At 43.7% G+C, this 15,743-nt stretch overlaps 1 protein-coding gene across 1 annotated transcript in view; it reads left to right on the forward strand.

The window, feature by feature from the left end:
* The first annotated feature begins 1,235 nt into the window (after positions 1-1,235).
* Positions 1,236-15,743, forward strand: part of UBE2Q2 (ubiquitin conjugating enzyme E2 Q2) — an 81,820-nt gene continuing 67,312 nt past the window's right edge. The window contains exon 1 of the mRNA XM_039491829.1: positions 1,236-1,696. Within this exon, the coding sequence (XP_039347763.1) occupies positions 1,511-1,696 (186 nt within the window). The 5' untranslated portion in view covers positions 1,236-1,510. The remainder of the gene's footprint in view (positions 1,697-15,743) is intronic.

Genomic DNA, 15,743 nt, shown 5'->3' on the forward strand with positions numbered 1-15,743 from the left:
CCCCCCCAGAGAGGTGTACAGGAGTGTGTGTGTGTGTGGGTAGGGGGGGGTGTGTCACCCCTCCTTGTGTGAACCCTAAAGCCTTAAAGATAAGAAGGTAAATAAAAGAATGCAACTACACAGTATTTTTTAATGGGGGCTCAGTCAACTTAATGTTAATTTGAACGTTTGTACTGCATAGTTCTTATTGATTACTGTTGAACTCACTTGAATACGAGTAATTTACTAGGTGGTCCATATTCAGTATAGGAAAATATGGTTACCATAGCTGGGGGAGAGAGTGGGAGGCTGGTAAGGCTAGTGAGTTTGTCAGGCATGATAGGAGTTGCTGTTACAGAACAGTGAACCCTTTGCTGTTAGCATCAAGGGGTTCTTGGGAAGCTGGTAGGGCTAGTGGATGGGGATGGAGTAGGGAGTCAGGTCAGCCCTGATGTGTGTAGCAGACCTAGTGGACCAGGTTGGACCAGACCTAGTATATATGTCTTTGGAGTCGGAAGGCAAGTAGGGACCCCACTCTGCCCTGTGGCTGCTGGGTGAGGGGGGGTTGTAAGTACAGGGCTAGCCCTACTCTGGTGTGTATGAGTAGAGAAGTAGGGAGGCAGGTAAGCTCTGGTGAATGTGTCTGGGAGGGGGAAAGATTAGGGGGTGACACAAACTTGGCACATATGAGAGTGACTAGAGAACTGGATCTACACTGGTGTGTGAGTGGGAGCGGGGAGGTGAGCAAGGAGGATGAGCCCTGCCCTGGTGTGAGGTGTGCATGGGGCAGGGCTGGAGTGAGTAAGGGCCCTGCCTTGTTGCCTATCTGGGATAGGAGGAAGGAGGCCAATCCTGCCTGCTGGGTCTGTGGTTGGGAAAGTGAGCAAGGAGGGTGGCTGGGCCCTGCCCTGGCGAGTGAGGTGTGTGTCTCGTTCAGGGTAGGGATGAGTTAAGTGCCCTGCCCCAATCTGTGTCTGGGGTAAGGGGCCAAGCCAGCCCCAGCTTGAGGGATGAGGACATCTGGGGGCAAGGATGGCCCAGCCCTCTGGGGGGCAGGGTTGAACCCTGCCCTGCTGGGGAGGAGGAGGAGGGTGTGTGTGTGAACCCTCTCCTAGGGGAGGGGAGTGAGTAAGGGGCTGGCCTAGTGCTGTCCTGGGGGAGGGTTACAGACCCTGCCGCTATATGTGTGGCGGGTAGGGAGGCCCCGTGTGGAGGGAGCCCTGCCTGAAGGCAGCGGAGCGAGGAGAGGCCGCCCTTGCACTGTTGCGTGGGGCGGGGTAGCTGGTGGGCCCGGCCCAGCACGGTTGGGGAGGGGGTGGCTGGCTCCGCTGTTGCCCTTTTAAATGTGTGAGAGGGTGCTGGAGGCTGGTACAAAGGGAGCTGCCGCCGCTCCTGCTCCCTCCACCGGCTCAGGCTGCTCCCCGCCATCTTCCGCCCAGCAGGCGCGGCCGGGTCAGGCCGGGCCGGAGCCGAGCTGCGCGGGGCGCGTGAGGCGAGGTGGCGCAGGCCCGGGCCCGGAGATGAGGCCAGGATGTCGGTGTCAGGGCTCAAGGCCGAGCTGAAGCTCCTCGAGTCCATCTTCGACAAGGACCACGAGCGCTTCCGCATCGTCTCCTGGAAGCTGGACGAGCTGCACTGCCAGTTCGTGCTGCTGCCGCCGCCGCCGGGGAGCAGCCCGCCGCCGCCGCCGCCGCTCACCATCCACTGCAACATCACGGTGCGGGCCGGGCCGGGCCGCTGGCGGGGGAGGGGGCGCGGCACCCGCCGTGCTGAGGGGGGCACTTGGCACCCACTTAGCCGGGGGCAGGCAGCGCTCGCGCAGGGCGCCCGGCGCCCACGGGAAGGGGGTAGAGGTACCCGTTGCCCCTGGGGTATGGGGCACGGCCCCCTGGCAGGGGGTGACTCAGCACCCCGGGGTATGTCGTCCCCATTGGGAAGCGGCATATGGCACCCAGGTGAATCCATCGCCTGCAGGGGCGAGTTTACCCAGTGCCTAAGGGGGCACAGCACCTAGCAACCAGTACACGGGGGCATGCCAGCTGTGTGCCAGCGGCGTCTTGTGTCGGGTCCTCCGAGCTCGGTCCTGAGACACACGGGCTGCCGCTGGCGAGACACTACGCGTGTAGCCTGCCTTCTTCAGAGCCTCGTCTGTCTCTGCCTTGATTTCCCCTACAGATGGGGAGAAACACCCCTTTCTCCCCCCCCCCCCACGGACTGATTCGGGCTGCCCCTTTCTTTCCTCTTCATAAAGTATTGAATCAGCACTCCTGCTTTCTGTTTCTCAGCTGAAAATGTCGCCTCTCTTAGCCTGGGGGCATTCTGCGGGATGAGGGGAGAAAGGGGTTTTGCCTACCACTTGATTAGTTATGCTGCGTGTCTGGTTCTTAGTTCGGGAGTTAGAGAAGCTGGGAGCCCTAAACAAAGAGAGTGTAGGCCCTGGAGAGAGCGAGAGCCACCCCCTTGTGTATCCCCACCATTCCTGCTGTTAGTTTTGTGCCCTAAAATCCATGGGGTGAGGAGAAGGAAAAAGGAGATTGCAGGGGAGAAAAGTACCTCTCCCTAAAGGATTTTAGTGGGACGTGTTAAGTATTTTGCTCCCTCCCCCAAAAGGTGGAAGCCCAGGAAGAAGGTGGAGTGTGTGCACATTACTGAATACGCAATACAAAACCAAGGCCTGAGCTGAGCAACTTGCTTTTCTGTGTGACCCAGCCAAGTGAGTGCCACAGAAAAGCTAACTGTTGTTTTGGGGCTTGGAGGGCAGAAGGCATGCAGATCTTTTGGTTTTCTTCTAGGGCCTGGTATTTACTTTATCTGCATTTCTAAAATACAATTTTAAAATGTGTGTAATGGTGAAAGTGACTGAATTAGCAAGGAGGCTGAGGAAACTTAATTATTGCCCATTTAAAGAGAGAAAACTGAGTGCTTGCTGAATAAAATACTTTTCTTGCATAATTTATGGAGGGGGATGTGTTTTGAATAACTTATTTGTGGGGTTTTTGTTTGTTGTTTAAATGAGTGAGTAAAACTGGGGAGCAATCTCCTTATGGTAAAGATAGATAAGTAAACTTTTTTTGTCTAAAATACCCCTTACCAGCTTTAGAAATACTATAGACCCTGAGCATGCAAAAGGATTTGAACATATGGTACTTTTACTTCATGTGGAATGCCATTCTAGGTTCACTTTGCAGCATTGGGACCACGTATAGGTAAATGTACCTGTCTATTTGGCAAGACTGTTCTTAAAGGTAGACTGTTTTTAAGGCTTGACTGGGTGAAATTGGGGTTTAGTATGTTGGGGGTCAGAGTAAAGATGACAACATAATTCATTGTCTCTCAGAAAAGGATGAAAGCATCTTCAAACAGATATCAAAGGGTCTGACTCTGCAAATGCCTGAGTACTGAAAGCTGAAAATGTAATTAAATTACCTGTATCATCATTAAATTAGCTTAGAATAGGAAAAAAACCTAACTACATATTTTTAAAAGAAGGATTTGCAGGTTTGACAGTTAAATGTCATGGAATTTGTTTTGTACTTACAAGTAGCTGAATAGAAGGGCACTTAATCCAAGTCTACTAACTTTTTAAAAAAACAGTAACTTTTTATAATGCAATAAGCAACATGTTTTGGAGCCCTATGTCTAGAAAAATCAGATGAGTTGCATGACTTCCTATAAATAACTTTACTTCAATAGAAAACTACTGCTCTTTTGCTGAGGAGGTTGATTGCTACTTTCCACAGAGCATGACCTCTTTTTCATAAGTTTCTGAGAAGAATATAAAAGATGATATTACATGGTGCAGAAATACTAATTCAGGATAATGGGTTGTTTTTCCTGTCAAATTATAAGTAGTAAAGCAGCCAGTAGCAATGCATTCTGGGTTTGTGCTGTGGTGTTTCTAGTCTTTTTCTACCTCTAAGGTCACTTTCGGCAGCAGCACATACATCTTTTTATTTCAGGTTGAAATATGGTTAGTACTTTTTGGTAGTTGCTTAATTGTCTTATGTCAGAGCATGAAACCAGTAATGTAAAGTGTGACCTAAGCTTTTCCCAGCTTATAGTGGTGTCTGTTTACTGCGTTGTGCTGTTATGGTCACTTGCCCCAAAGGGCTGAAGCCTCAGTTATGCTGGTTTAAGTGGCATGTGACCTTGCCACAAAGGAACTGAAAATGGCTGTTTCAGACCGAAAAGCCAAGGCTTCTGCTTTGCACAGTGGTAAGAGTTGAAGCATCTTGGAAGTTATATTTTGCACTTCTGCCTAAGGAGGTTGGTGCTGTACAAAACTAATTAAATTCTCACAGTATGAATAGAGTGACTTATTCAATCAGTTTTACAAATCGGGGATGGAAACTGAGGTACAGAAGCTAACTTTCACAAAATCAAGTGGGAAGTCAGTGGGACAGCCAAGAATAGAATCCTGGTCTCCTGATTCCCAGGCCTGGTGCTTTGCCACAAGTGTACACTTGCCTTCCTATTAAGGCTTGAAGTGGTGAAGGGAATTCCCTGTAGCAGACTCATACTCACTCTTGTGGTTTTAATTCCGAAGTGCTGCCAGCTTTGTCTCTAGATGTTGTATCTAGTTATTCTTACCCCTCATCCTGCATGGGCTCTAGAGAGCTGGGTCAAGGCATTCTAGGATCTAGAATATATTTTCTGATAAGTGTTCGCACACACAAACTTGTAATGTTATAAAAAGCTGACAGTAAACATGTGTGGTTCTCTGGAGAAACTCAGCCATTGCTATTGGAGGAGTTATCTCCAGGCTCTGAAATTACAGTGCAAATATGTAACTTCTAGTCTGTTTGCCTTTCCTAGAAAACTTAACCCTCACAATACTGAAAATCCTCAAGGATATTTTCTTCCACTTTGGAAGAGGACTCCTGGCAAGTGCTACTGTAGTTCCATAGGCCATTAAACATTTATTTCCATCCTCCTTTGTGATGTCACAGACTAACATTAGCTGATTACTTTTTAAAAGGTGGTGGTAAAAACTTTCTCAGCTAATTAGTTTGGAATATATGCTTGCTACTTAACACAGTAGTGGGTTTCTGAATGCCCAAAGACTCCTATTTATAAGAGAAAATAAATAGCAACTAACCATGTGATCCTTTGCATAGTGTCGGTTAGCAAAAACATTCTACCTTGTGGGACCATCATACCACATCTACAGTGTGGTGGTTATATAAACACTCGTGCATTTTGTATGGGCATGAAAACTATTAATATTTAGAACAATCTCTCTCTTACAAAGGAACAAAGTTCTTTCAAGAACTTCTGGACCAAGACCTAAAGGAGATCTGATAACTTACATTTCTTTCTAATTAATCTTAGATAATTTCTTTCCACTCTCCAATCTAAAGAGAGACAGTAGAGGGAATACAGCTTAAAAAAAATTACCTCTGATTAAGAAACATAGGTTCTCACAAGGAATTCAGTGTGCTGAGTTAGCATACTTTGACTAGCAGAGTATCTCCTGGAATTTTCCACTGAGATGACATTTTCACTTTGAAGGCCTGGAATAATATCTCATTAGAAAATCGGTTTGTTGAACTATCAAAGCTCAGTGTTTTCTACAACTTCCCAGGAATGTTATCCATCTAATTCTTAAAGACCCCTGAAATAAAATCAAGATCTAACTAAATTAATAGCTTGCCCACTCCTATCCTATATCCAAGAGGTGATAAGTAGGCATCCAGTCACATTTCGAGGAAACTGTTTGTTTGCTTTACCCTTGCCAGGAGAGTGATCTATATTGGACCTTAAATAGTTAATCCTATTAGTTTCAAAGAGGCATTTTAGGGTGGAGTCATCCTTGTCAGAAATACTGATTCTTAGGCCTTAGAACTATCTAATTATTGAACTTGTTCAGGCTGTGTACCTTTACATTCCCACTTGTTGTGCCAAGAGCAATATCTCTGCTCCACAGTTGTCATCTACCTTTTTTGTGCTCCCTTACTGGTTAGCGACAGCACCTCAGTTAAAGTCAGGCTGAACAAAATTTGCGTGTTACAAGTTCCATGTGGATTTACTCTTCTCCCCTTGGGGTGTTTTGTATAAAAAGCAAATCAATGGACTTAAAATCAGTAGTTTATTGCATTTTTTTTATAACAGTGCTTCTAACTTAAACATGTCTTTATTTGAGAGCTGTAGAGTTTCAATTCAAGATGACACAGCCTAAGTCTGGTAAGGTACCAAAAGTTAAGTGTTGTGACTGGATGTTCTGCTTTCTTTTCACGGAAAGAGAAGGAACTACCCATATGAACCAGTATCTGAAATGCAGAGACTGAATTTTAGGTAGAACTCTTTATTTTATTTTCTGCAAGTGTGTGTGTTTGTGTTTAAGGATGCTCAGTTTATACACAACTCATTTCATAATGAATGAGCTACCAACTCAAAAGAAACTACCAAACTTCTCGTACGATGGTAAATCCTTATAGTGATGGTTAGAGTTCAGATTATTTCCTGTGCAGCATATAAATACCAGGAACAACCTGGAAAAAGTTACTGGATATGTTTCCTTTTCTTCAAAAAGGAAAATTGTAATACCCAAATTCTAAAATGTATAAAACTCCAAAGAGCTAGACATGTTGCAAGGAGGCAGAATAATCTTATTTATGCAACAAATTATGAGAATAATAAATTAGTAAGGTGTTCCTCCTTTAAGGAATGAACTTCTGAAAAAAAAAATCAAGAATGCCGAGTTTTCTAGCTGCATAATATACTTCTACACTGCAAAGCTCAAATTGGAAAAACTAAACTTTGCTAGAACAATATTTTTTGGAAAAAAATCCAACTGCACCAGAACTGAGTGAAGGCTTATAAACTTCTATGGTTTCTATAATTTCTGTTTTGTTATTTACAGCTGCTCTGTAGCAAGAATCCATGGCCTAAAGATTATATTAAGAGTTTTGCAGATAAATTGCTCTCATTCCCCTCTATACAATGTACCTCTAATAATATGATAAATTGCCCCTAACATATCACATGATGTCACAGTGACAGGCCCCAGTGCTGCAGATGTTTATTCCATGTGTTGAATTGTAAGCATCTGAGTAGTCCCATTTAAGTCTAGGGAACTACTCATGCATGTGTGAACTATAAACATGTAAATATTTTCAGGATTGGGGCCACCTGACCCCCCAAAACAGGCATTTTAAAAAAAATGCTCATTGAAATTAATGAAATCAGGTGACAATGTAAAAGTTTGATCTGCCTTAGGTACTTATATGGCCCCCATCACTGTAGTATCTGAGTGCCTCACAATCTTTAATATAGTTATTTTTTAAAGCACCCCAGTTTGGTAAGGAAGTACTACTATCCCCATTTTACAGATTACAGGGGAACTGAAGCACAGTGATTTTCCCCAAGGTCACACAGGAAGTCTGTCCCAGAGCAGAGAATTCAACCCTGGTCTCCATGTCTTGGGTTAGTGCCCTAACCTTTGGATCATTCTTCCTCCTAGCCTACATACTTGCTCAATCAGATTAGAATTAATGCTTCCCAATGTTAACATGGACAAAGTGGTCTCTGTAAAACTTAGAAGAGTCAGTGGTAATCTTTGCAAGTTTATTAACATTATTCACTGTTCCTACAGAAACTAAAATGTAGTTTAGGATTACTTCATTGGATAACTAGAAAACATTTAGTGGCCTAGGGTGGCCATTTGTTTCATGTTATCAAAAACATTGCATTTGAGCCAGAATTTGAGCAATAGCTTTATGTGCTCTGTGGCCCTACAAGTGACACTCTCTTTGTAAAGAGTATTACTATTTCTCCATTTAATTTGTCAAGGTGTACACCGCAAGGATGTCTACTTTTGCTGCTTCTGTTTGATGTGGTATTGGAACTGATAATAGCCCTTATGTCAGAGAACTAGCAGTTTTATTTTACTTGCCACAAATCATTCTAGTTGACTTCCAAATAATGAATCTAATAAAACAGTTATTTCCTACTTTGTTTCAAGGAAACCTATGATATCTTGGACACCACTGTGTGATAACTGTTGGTAAATGTTTTTTACATAGAATTAACCCCTCTATACTTGTTCTTCATAGACTAGCTGCTTAAAATATCTAACAACTTAAAATGCTTTGGTCAAAAAGTTTAAGTAACACTTAACTTTCAAACGCCTGAACAGCAAATGTAACTTTTCTTATCTGCATAGTAAACACTGGCATTTTTATCTGTTCTGAATAATCAAAGTGGTGCTTTCTGTGCCTTCTTGGTTACAAAGATTTGAACTGCTTCCTGAAGGTCCACAATCTGGGCAAGCTAATGCTCTATGGGGATGGTTGCAAGGCCGACCAGCCTGTCCTGTGTCATTGTGGAGCATAGATGTGTTCTTAACTTCAGCTTGGAGAAGCTGCGTTCTCTACTGGCAACTGTTACTCTGCGCATACTTCTCACACTTCCTGTAACAAAAGCATTTGGAAAGAGGGTGGTCATCTTATTTGTGCATATATATTCTTCAGGTATAGTGAGGAGTTTTGGAATATCATACAACATCCCACATATACTGTGTGTTCCTTGAGCTGCATGAAATGTTCTTCAACTGACTGTATTGCACAATCTAGCACCTAGTTAAAGAATTCAACTTTGAATTGCTGTTTGGGGTCTCTTATGGGATTATCTTGTGCCTTGTAATCAAAATGTCGTCGTCTTTGGTGACTCTTGTATTCTTGAATGGGTGGGAAAATAGCCTCAGTTTGAAGTTCCTTTGCCAGCTTCCGTGCACTCTTCAGAATGTTTTGAAATCTGACCAGTAAGACTATAGGTATGACTTTGCTTTGTCCAGTTGTTCCATTGCTCCAGATATATCAAGGTCACACCTTGGAATCTCTTGCTTACAACATTTATTTCAAACAGTGTTCTGGCATGACATAGTAAGCCACACAGAAATTTGAAGTTATGTATGTTTCTGGTGATTCCATTTCCCTTGGCCACTGTTCTCCCACGAACAGTTCCCATCATGGCATTATCCTCCATAATGGAAACTATGGCATCCTCTGTCTTCCCAATTTGGTGTTTGATAGGCTTTATCACCTCCACTCGACTTTCCCATCATGTGGCATTCAGTGGTTTCAGTGTCAGAGAGGATGTTTCCAGATGTTGCTTCAAAATTTGCCATCGATGAGTTGATGCAGAGAAAAATGCATAGATGCTTTGAATTACATTAAAAAATTCAGCAGCCTCACTAGAACCTGATGCCTCATCACTAACCACCAAGTTCAATGAATGAGAACTGCATTAGACAAAAAAAGCTCAAGGGTTTAACTCTCAGATCTGTGTTTGCACTTCTCTGTTCTTTCCTCTCATATTGGCACCATTATTGTAGCCCTGACCTCTCATGTCAGCTATCGCAATTCCCACATCTTCCAGTTTTTTAAGAAGCATATTTGTCATACCAGCTCCTGTAGTATCATCAGTGTCAATACATTTTAGAAAATAGCCTCTGACAGTCACCATTGCAGGGACATTTTCACTAGATTCTGTTGTTGTGTTTGTTACAAAACGCCCCATTAAAGTAATTTGTTCCGTATGGCTGATGTCAGGTGTGCAGTCCAGAATAACAGAGTAATATCTTGCTGACTTCAGATCTGCCACAATCTTCTGTTTGACTTTTGTTGCCAGTAACTGTATGATCTCATTTGGAATTGTTTTTCCAAGGTAGTGGTGTGTGTACATTTCTTGGGTGGTGACTCTTCTTAGTGCTCCTGGAGTACAGCATCAAACTCGGTCATCAGCTCCACAATTTTAAGGAAGCTTCCATTGTTTGGCACATACAGCTGATCTGAAGTGCCACGCAGTGCTAGGTTTTGGGTAGCAAGCATTCTCACAATGGCAATGAGCCTTTTCAGAACACTTTGCCAGTAAAGAGACTCTGATGCAATCTTCTCTTGATGCTGATCATCTGTGGTGGCCTTTAACCTTACTCTCATCTCAAGCTCTTTCCACCTATGGAATGCTCTCTGGTGATTTGCTGCCTTCTCATGGCATGCTGGATTTCTAGCCAGATTTTTCCAGTCCTTTGTTCCGGTAGAACCCAATGTGGCTGGAACATTAGACTGGAAGAGTTTGCAGCAAAAACAGTATGCAGCATTCTGGGGTTTTGAGTACATAAGCCATGGCCTCTCCACTTTGTCACCATTGGGGTTTTCATGCCAGTAATGTGTTGGATGGAAACTTCTATTTTCATTGTCTTTGGGGAACATGAAGTTTTTCACTTGCTGTGGCCCATGCAGTAGGAGGAAGTCCCTCAGGCTACTGCTCAAGTGGGTCCACAGTCCTGGATCATCTAGACTTCAGGAACTAAACTCAGCAGCAGCTGTTTCTTGTGCCTCCATCACACTCTTCTCTGATCTACACTTTTCTTCAGGAATGTGCATGGTTACATCCATTTAAGATGGAGATATGGATGTTGCAGTAGCTGCCAGGTTACCTGCATTCTGACTAACTGGAAGATCTCCTCACCACTCACATCCTCACTGGGGATGGAAGGCTCACCGTGAACATTTGTGTCTATGTATCTCAGGAGAGCTCCTTCCTGCTTAGATAGAAAAGCTTCCTTTGCTTGCTTTCTTTTTCTGATTGCTGCCCCAAAGGGCATTTTCTTCTTTCATTCATGACTGCTGTTCTGTGCCAGCTATAGTGGCTCTCTACACTCAGTTGAAGGGGATAAATAAGCAGGCTGATAGCAGGGCCTGAGTGAGGAAAGATATCAGCAACTTAAGGGTCTTACTGGCTCCTACTACTTCAGTTGACTGCGTGTTCTCCTCCAGTGGGTTCAGGGAAGCAGCAGGAAATGGGAAGCTCTCTGAGAAGCTGGTGTTAATCAGTCCAGGCTCCTGGGGGTGCTAGAGAGGTAGATAAGAGGCGGCTCCTCCTCCTCCTCCTCTCTCTCCTGCTGCTTTCTCTTATTCCCTCTCACCTTTTTGCCTGCCTGCCTGTTATGTCTCTTGTGCCTTCCTTCCTCCAGCACAGCACTCCACCATCTCTGTGCATCTAGAGCAGAGATAATACATCTGCGCCAGCAGCAGACACAATTTTCTACACTTTGGGTCCGGGTGGGGTGGGGTGGAGTGGGGGAGGAGGGAAGGATAAGGCCACACTGCACTTCAAAACTTATTGAATGCCAGCCTTCTGTTGCTTGGACAGCCCTCTGGGGTGGAGTGGTTCGGTGCCCAGAGGGCTCCCCCACCCCACACGTTCTTGGGCATCTGGGTGAGAAGGATATGGAACTTAAACCGCCGCTGCAGCCCCTGTGTGTGCTCCTGCTGCCTTTCTTGCAGCTCAGCCATACACTGGAGCATATCAGTTTGATCCTCCAGTAGCATCAGCATTGCATCCCGCCACCTCTCCTCTTGCTCCCACCACCTGTCCTCTTGCATGTCCCTCCGTCCTCACATTCATTTTGTGCTTTCCTGGACTCTGACATTGTCTACCTCCTTGCATTTTGCTAAGCTCTTTCAGTGTGGGAGGACTGTATGAGCTCAGAACACTTCATTGCAAGTGCTTTCCCCCCCCCCCCGCCCCCGCCTTCTTATCTAGCCTCTGGGACGAAGATGATAGGGGGAGCGTTGAAACATTTGCAGCTGCAGGAGGGAGGGGAAAAGGGAGAGTAGTATTTTAAAAGACTTTTTTTTTTTTTTTAAGAGAATAATGGGTAGACTCTTTCACGGTGAACCAAGCTGTTAACATTACATAGCACATGTACTTTCGGTACAAGGTTGCATTTTGCCTCTGAATGTCCCCTTAATAAAATTCCCATATTTCAACCAGGTGACATGAATGATATCACTCTCCTGAGTATCACACAGAGATAAAGAACGGATGTTGCCTGAATGCATTCCAGTAGCTGTACTGGCCGCGAATCCATCCCAAGTCTTCAGGGCAAATAATCATTAAACACGTTTGCTTTTACACCATGTATTATATTTACAAAGGTACACTCACCAGAGGTGCCTTCTCTGCCTTCAAGGTCTGGGAGTCCACGTTGGGAGGGTATTGTCTCCAGGGTGATAAAAAGTTCCTGGTTGTCGGGGAGAACGCTTTCTCTGCTTGCCTGCAGTGCGCTACCCTCATCTTCCTCATCCCCAAAATCCTCATCCTTGTTGCGTGAGACACCCCCCCTTGTAGGAGTCTACAAACTGGGGTGGGGTAGTGGTGGGGGCACCCCCTAGAATTGCATGCAGCTCATCATAGAAGTGGCATGTCTGGGGGTCTGAACTGGAGCTGCCGTCTGCCTTTTTGTTAGACTTGCCTGAGCTCCTTAACTTTCACGCGACACTGCTGCAGATCCCTGTTATAGCCTCTGTCCTTCATGGAGATTTTTTTTCAAATATTTTGGCATTTTGCTGTTTGGAATGGAGTTCTGATAGCACGGATTTGTCTCCCCATACAGCGATCAGATCCAGTACCTCCCATTCGGTCCATGCTGGAGCTCTTTTGCAATTCTGGGACTCCATGGTCACCTCTGCTGATGAGTTCTGCATGGTCACCTGTGCTGATCAGCTTGCCACACTGGCCAAATAGGAAATGAAATTCAAAAGTTTGCGGGGCTTTCCTGTCTACCTGGCCAGTGCATCTGAGTTGAGAGTGCTGTCCACAGCAGTCACAATGGAGCACTCTGCGATAGCTCCCGGAAGCCAATACTGTTGAATTGCGTCCACGCTACCCCAAATTCGACCCGGCAATGTCGATTTCAGCACAAATCTCCTCCTCATCGGGGAGGAGTACAGAAATCTATTTAAGAGCCCTTTAAATTGACAAAAATGGTTTTATTGTGTGGACACGTGCAGGATTAAATCGATCTAACGCTGCTAAATTTGACCTAAACTCGTAGTGTAGACGAGGGCTAAGAGGGTTGGGTGGAACACTGGTACAGTGGCAAGAGAATGTAGAGAACCTAGTGAGCATTACTCACCAGCTCAAGTGGAGATAGTGTCTCATGGATCACCTCCACAGACTAGCAGGATATGGTCCACCCATGGAAAAATCAGAAATCCTTGAGGAAGAGATAATAAAAGTGAGAAGGCATGAATGTTAGAATAAGAGCAGAAGGGAGACATCTGACTGAATGATGGATGAAGGAATTGTCTTAAAGCAGGGGTTCTCAAACTGGGGGTTGGGACCCTTTGGGGGTCATGAGGTTATTACATGGGGGGTCACGAGCTGTCAACCTCCACCCCAAGCCCTGCTTTGCCTCTAGCATTTATAATGGTGTTAAATATATAAAAGTGTTTGTTTTTAATTTATAAGGGGGGGGGGTTGCGCTCAGACTTGCTATGTAAAAGGAGTCACCAGTAAAAAAGGTTGAGAGCCACTGTCTTAAAGGGTGGGGAGAAGATGAGAACATTGCCCAGTTTCTTGAAATCCGTAAGGTACAGGGAAGTGAAGGGGAACTGGATACCAGGTATATAATGATTCAGCTTTCACCACTGAAATGGTATTTTGACCTTTAAACCTGATGGTGACCGAGTAAAAGCCAGGCTTAGCTACTTCGCTACTGATATGGCTAATACTTCTCTAGTGAAAGCTGTTCATGTGGCCATAGAAATAAAGTGTGAATAACTCTTAAATATACAAAGAGTTGACTATTCATTTCAGGTAATCTTTTTTTCTTCCAGACATCCAAAAATTAAGCTGTGTGGTATTCACCATGTCACAGACTGAATCATACTAACTCCTTTAGAACCTGATACAAAAATCCATGCCTTAAGAATAGAGCTTAAAAGTTAATCAAAATGTTTATTAGACAACCTAGTGACAACACACATGCAATTGGATAACAGACATTAAGCAAGAGGAATACTTGTTGAGGCGCCTGAAACAAAAATTCCCTGTCAAAATTGCAGCATCAGGATCAGGGGTTCTCAAACTGGGGTCAGGACCCCTCAGGGGGTCATGAGGTTATTACATGGGGAATCACGAGCGGTCAACCTTCACCCCAAACCCCGCTTTGCCTCCAGCATTTATAATGGTGTTAAACACTTTTTAATATATTTTAATTTATAAGGGGGGTCATAGTCAGAGACTTGCTGTGTGAAAGGGGTCACCAGTTTAAAAAAAAAATAAAAAAGTTTGAGAGCCACTAGTCAAGATTGTCGCACAAACATGACAAGTCAGAAAATTCAGGGCTCAAAATTCCTACTGGGTAATGAGCTTTCTTGTATTATAATTTGATCTGGCTGACTATTTTGTAATACTCTATTGGCATATAAACTAAAGCCAAGATTCTGTGCATTTGTGAAGTCTCTCTATTTTGTAGGATGATATTGTGGTTAATAGAAAAGACTGAGAGTTGGAGATCTGGGCTCTCAGCTCTGCTACAGGCTTCCTAGTAGTCTATATGCTCTTGGGAAGTCACTTAACCTCTCTAGTCTTGTCTACACTGACAATCATCTGTTGCTGACAAAAGTGTTAGCTAAAGGGTGCCCTTGAACCTGATTTAATTACAGTGTAGTTGAGGACTAATTCCAGTTTAAAAGCAGTATTTGACCTTGACTTCTGAAACTGCATAACACTGTTCATCTTTGGCTATACTTGATGGTAAACAAACTTCAGCATGAAGCTGCATCTCTTGTAGATGTATTAGCAGCCACAGCTTAATTACTTATTTCCTGCCATGATGGGGGAGAAGTGTGCGTGTGGAGGAGGGTTTTGTTCTTTCACAAAAGTTTAGTGGTATCCACCTGAACTGTGAATATCTTTTGTATGAACAGTATCAAAAGCATAATATTAAAGTGTACATTTTGGTGACTAGATGTTACAGAGAATAAATATATTTTGCTTTACCTCCTCAAAGTGTACCTTTTAAAAATTCCAGTTACTTTTTTCTTCTAAAAAAAAAAAAAGTGACCTTTCATTGTTCAAATGAATAAGAATATGCTCTTCTTTTAGGTGTCCTCCCCCCCCCCCCCCGGCAAAACCTGGCTTGCTTTAATTATACCACTCAGTATTAAATTTCCTGTAGCACTACTACAAACCCATAAGCAAGATACTTTTCTTTTGTTTATTGTTTATAATCATTTAGCAAGGGGATGTGCCAACTGAAATGTGTGCAGTCTGGCAGACTCACTTCCTAGATTGGTTTACCCAACCCATAATCTCCCCAAGGTTGATGTGGTGTTTCACACATTGCATTCATTAAAACAGTAGGTATTAGCCTGAATAATAAACCCAACTTAAGGGGCTATAGAACTCTGCCTACAAGAAGCCTAATAACTGTATCCTATGACATATGTCTACGTTCACAACCATGACAATTTAACTGAAATCTATTCTTTTTTGACTATTACCTTCCATTGCACATACCCTGGCTTATTGTAAGATGTATTTATACTAGAGAACTGTGGGTGGTGTTTTTTTGTGTGTGTGTTTTTTTTGTTTTAGGAAAAGCTTATGGGCTGGGGTGGGAGGTTACATGTGTGTCTACACAAGGTAGAGAGACAAAGCTGATTGCAATTCTGAATCTATCCATTTTATTTTACAGATTTCAGAATTATTACACTTTAGACCATCTTAAATTGAAAACCAAGGTTTTTGAAAAGTTTTTTCCTTTGGCATAAGGAAAAGTAATCTTGATCTCTAAAATATTTTACTTACTGCCTTAACTTTTTTTTTTTTTTTTTAAATTCAGCTACACTTATAGATTCTGTAACAAATCCAAGAAAATTCTGTAGAACTAACTTGTACTTGCTATAAGCTGCATGGTTTTGGAATAGCTTCCAGCACATATGAGAACTCTCACCCAAATATTAGCCCAC

This window comes from Mauremys reevesii, linkage group 10 (genome assembly GCF_016161935.1).
Source record: "Mauremys reevesii isolate NIE-2019 linkage group 10, ASM1616193v1, whole genome shotgun sequence".
NCBI lineage: Eukaryota > Metazoa > Chordata > Testudines > Geoemydidae > Mauremys > Mauremys reevesii.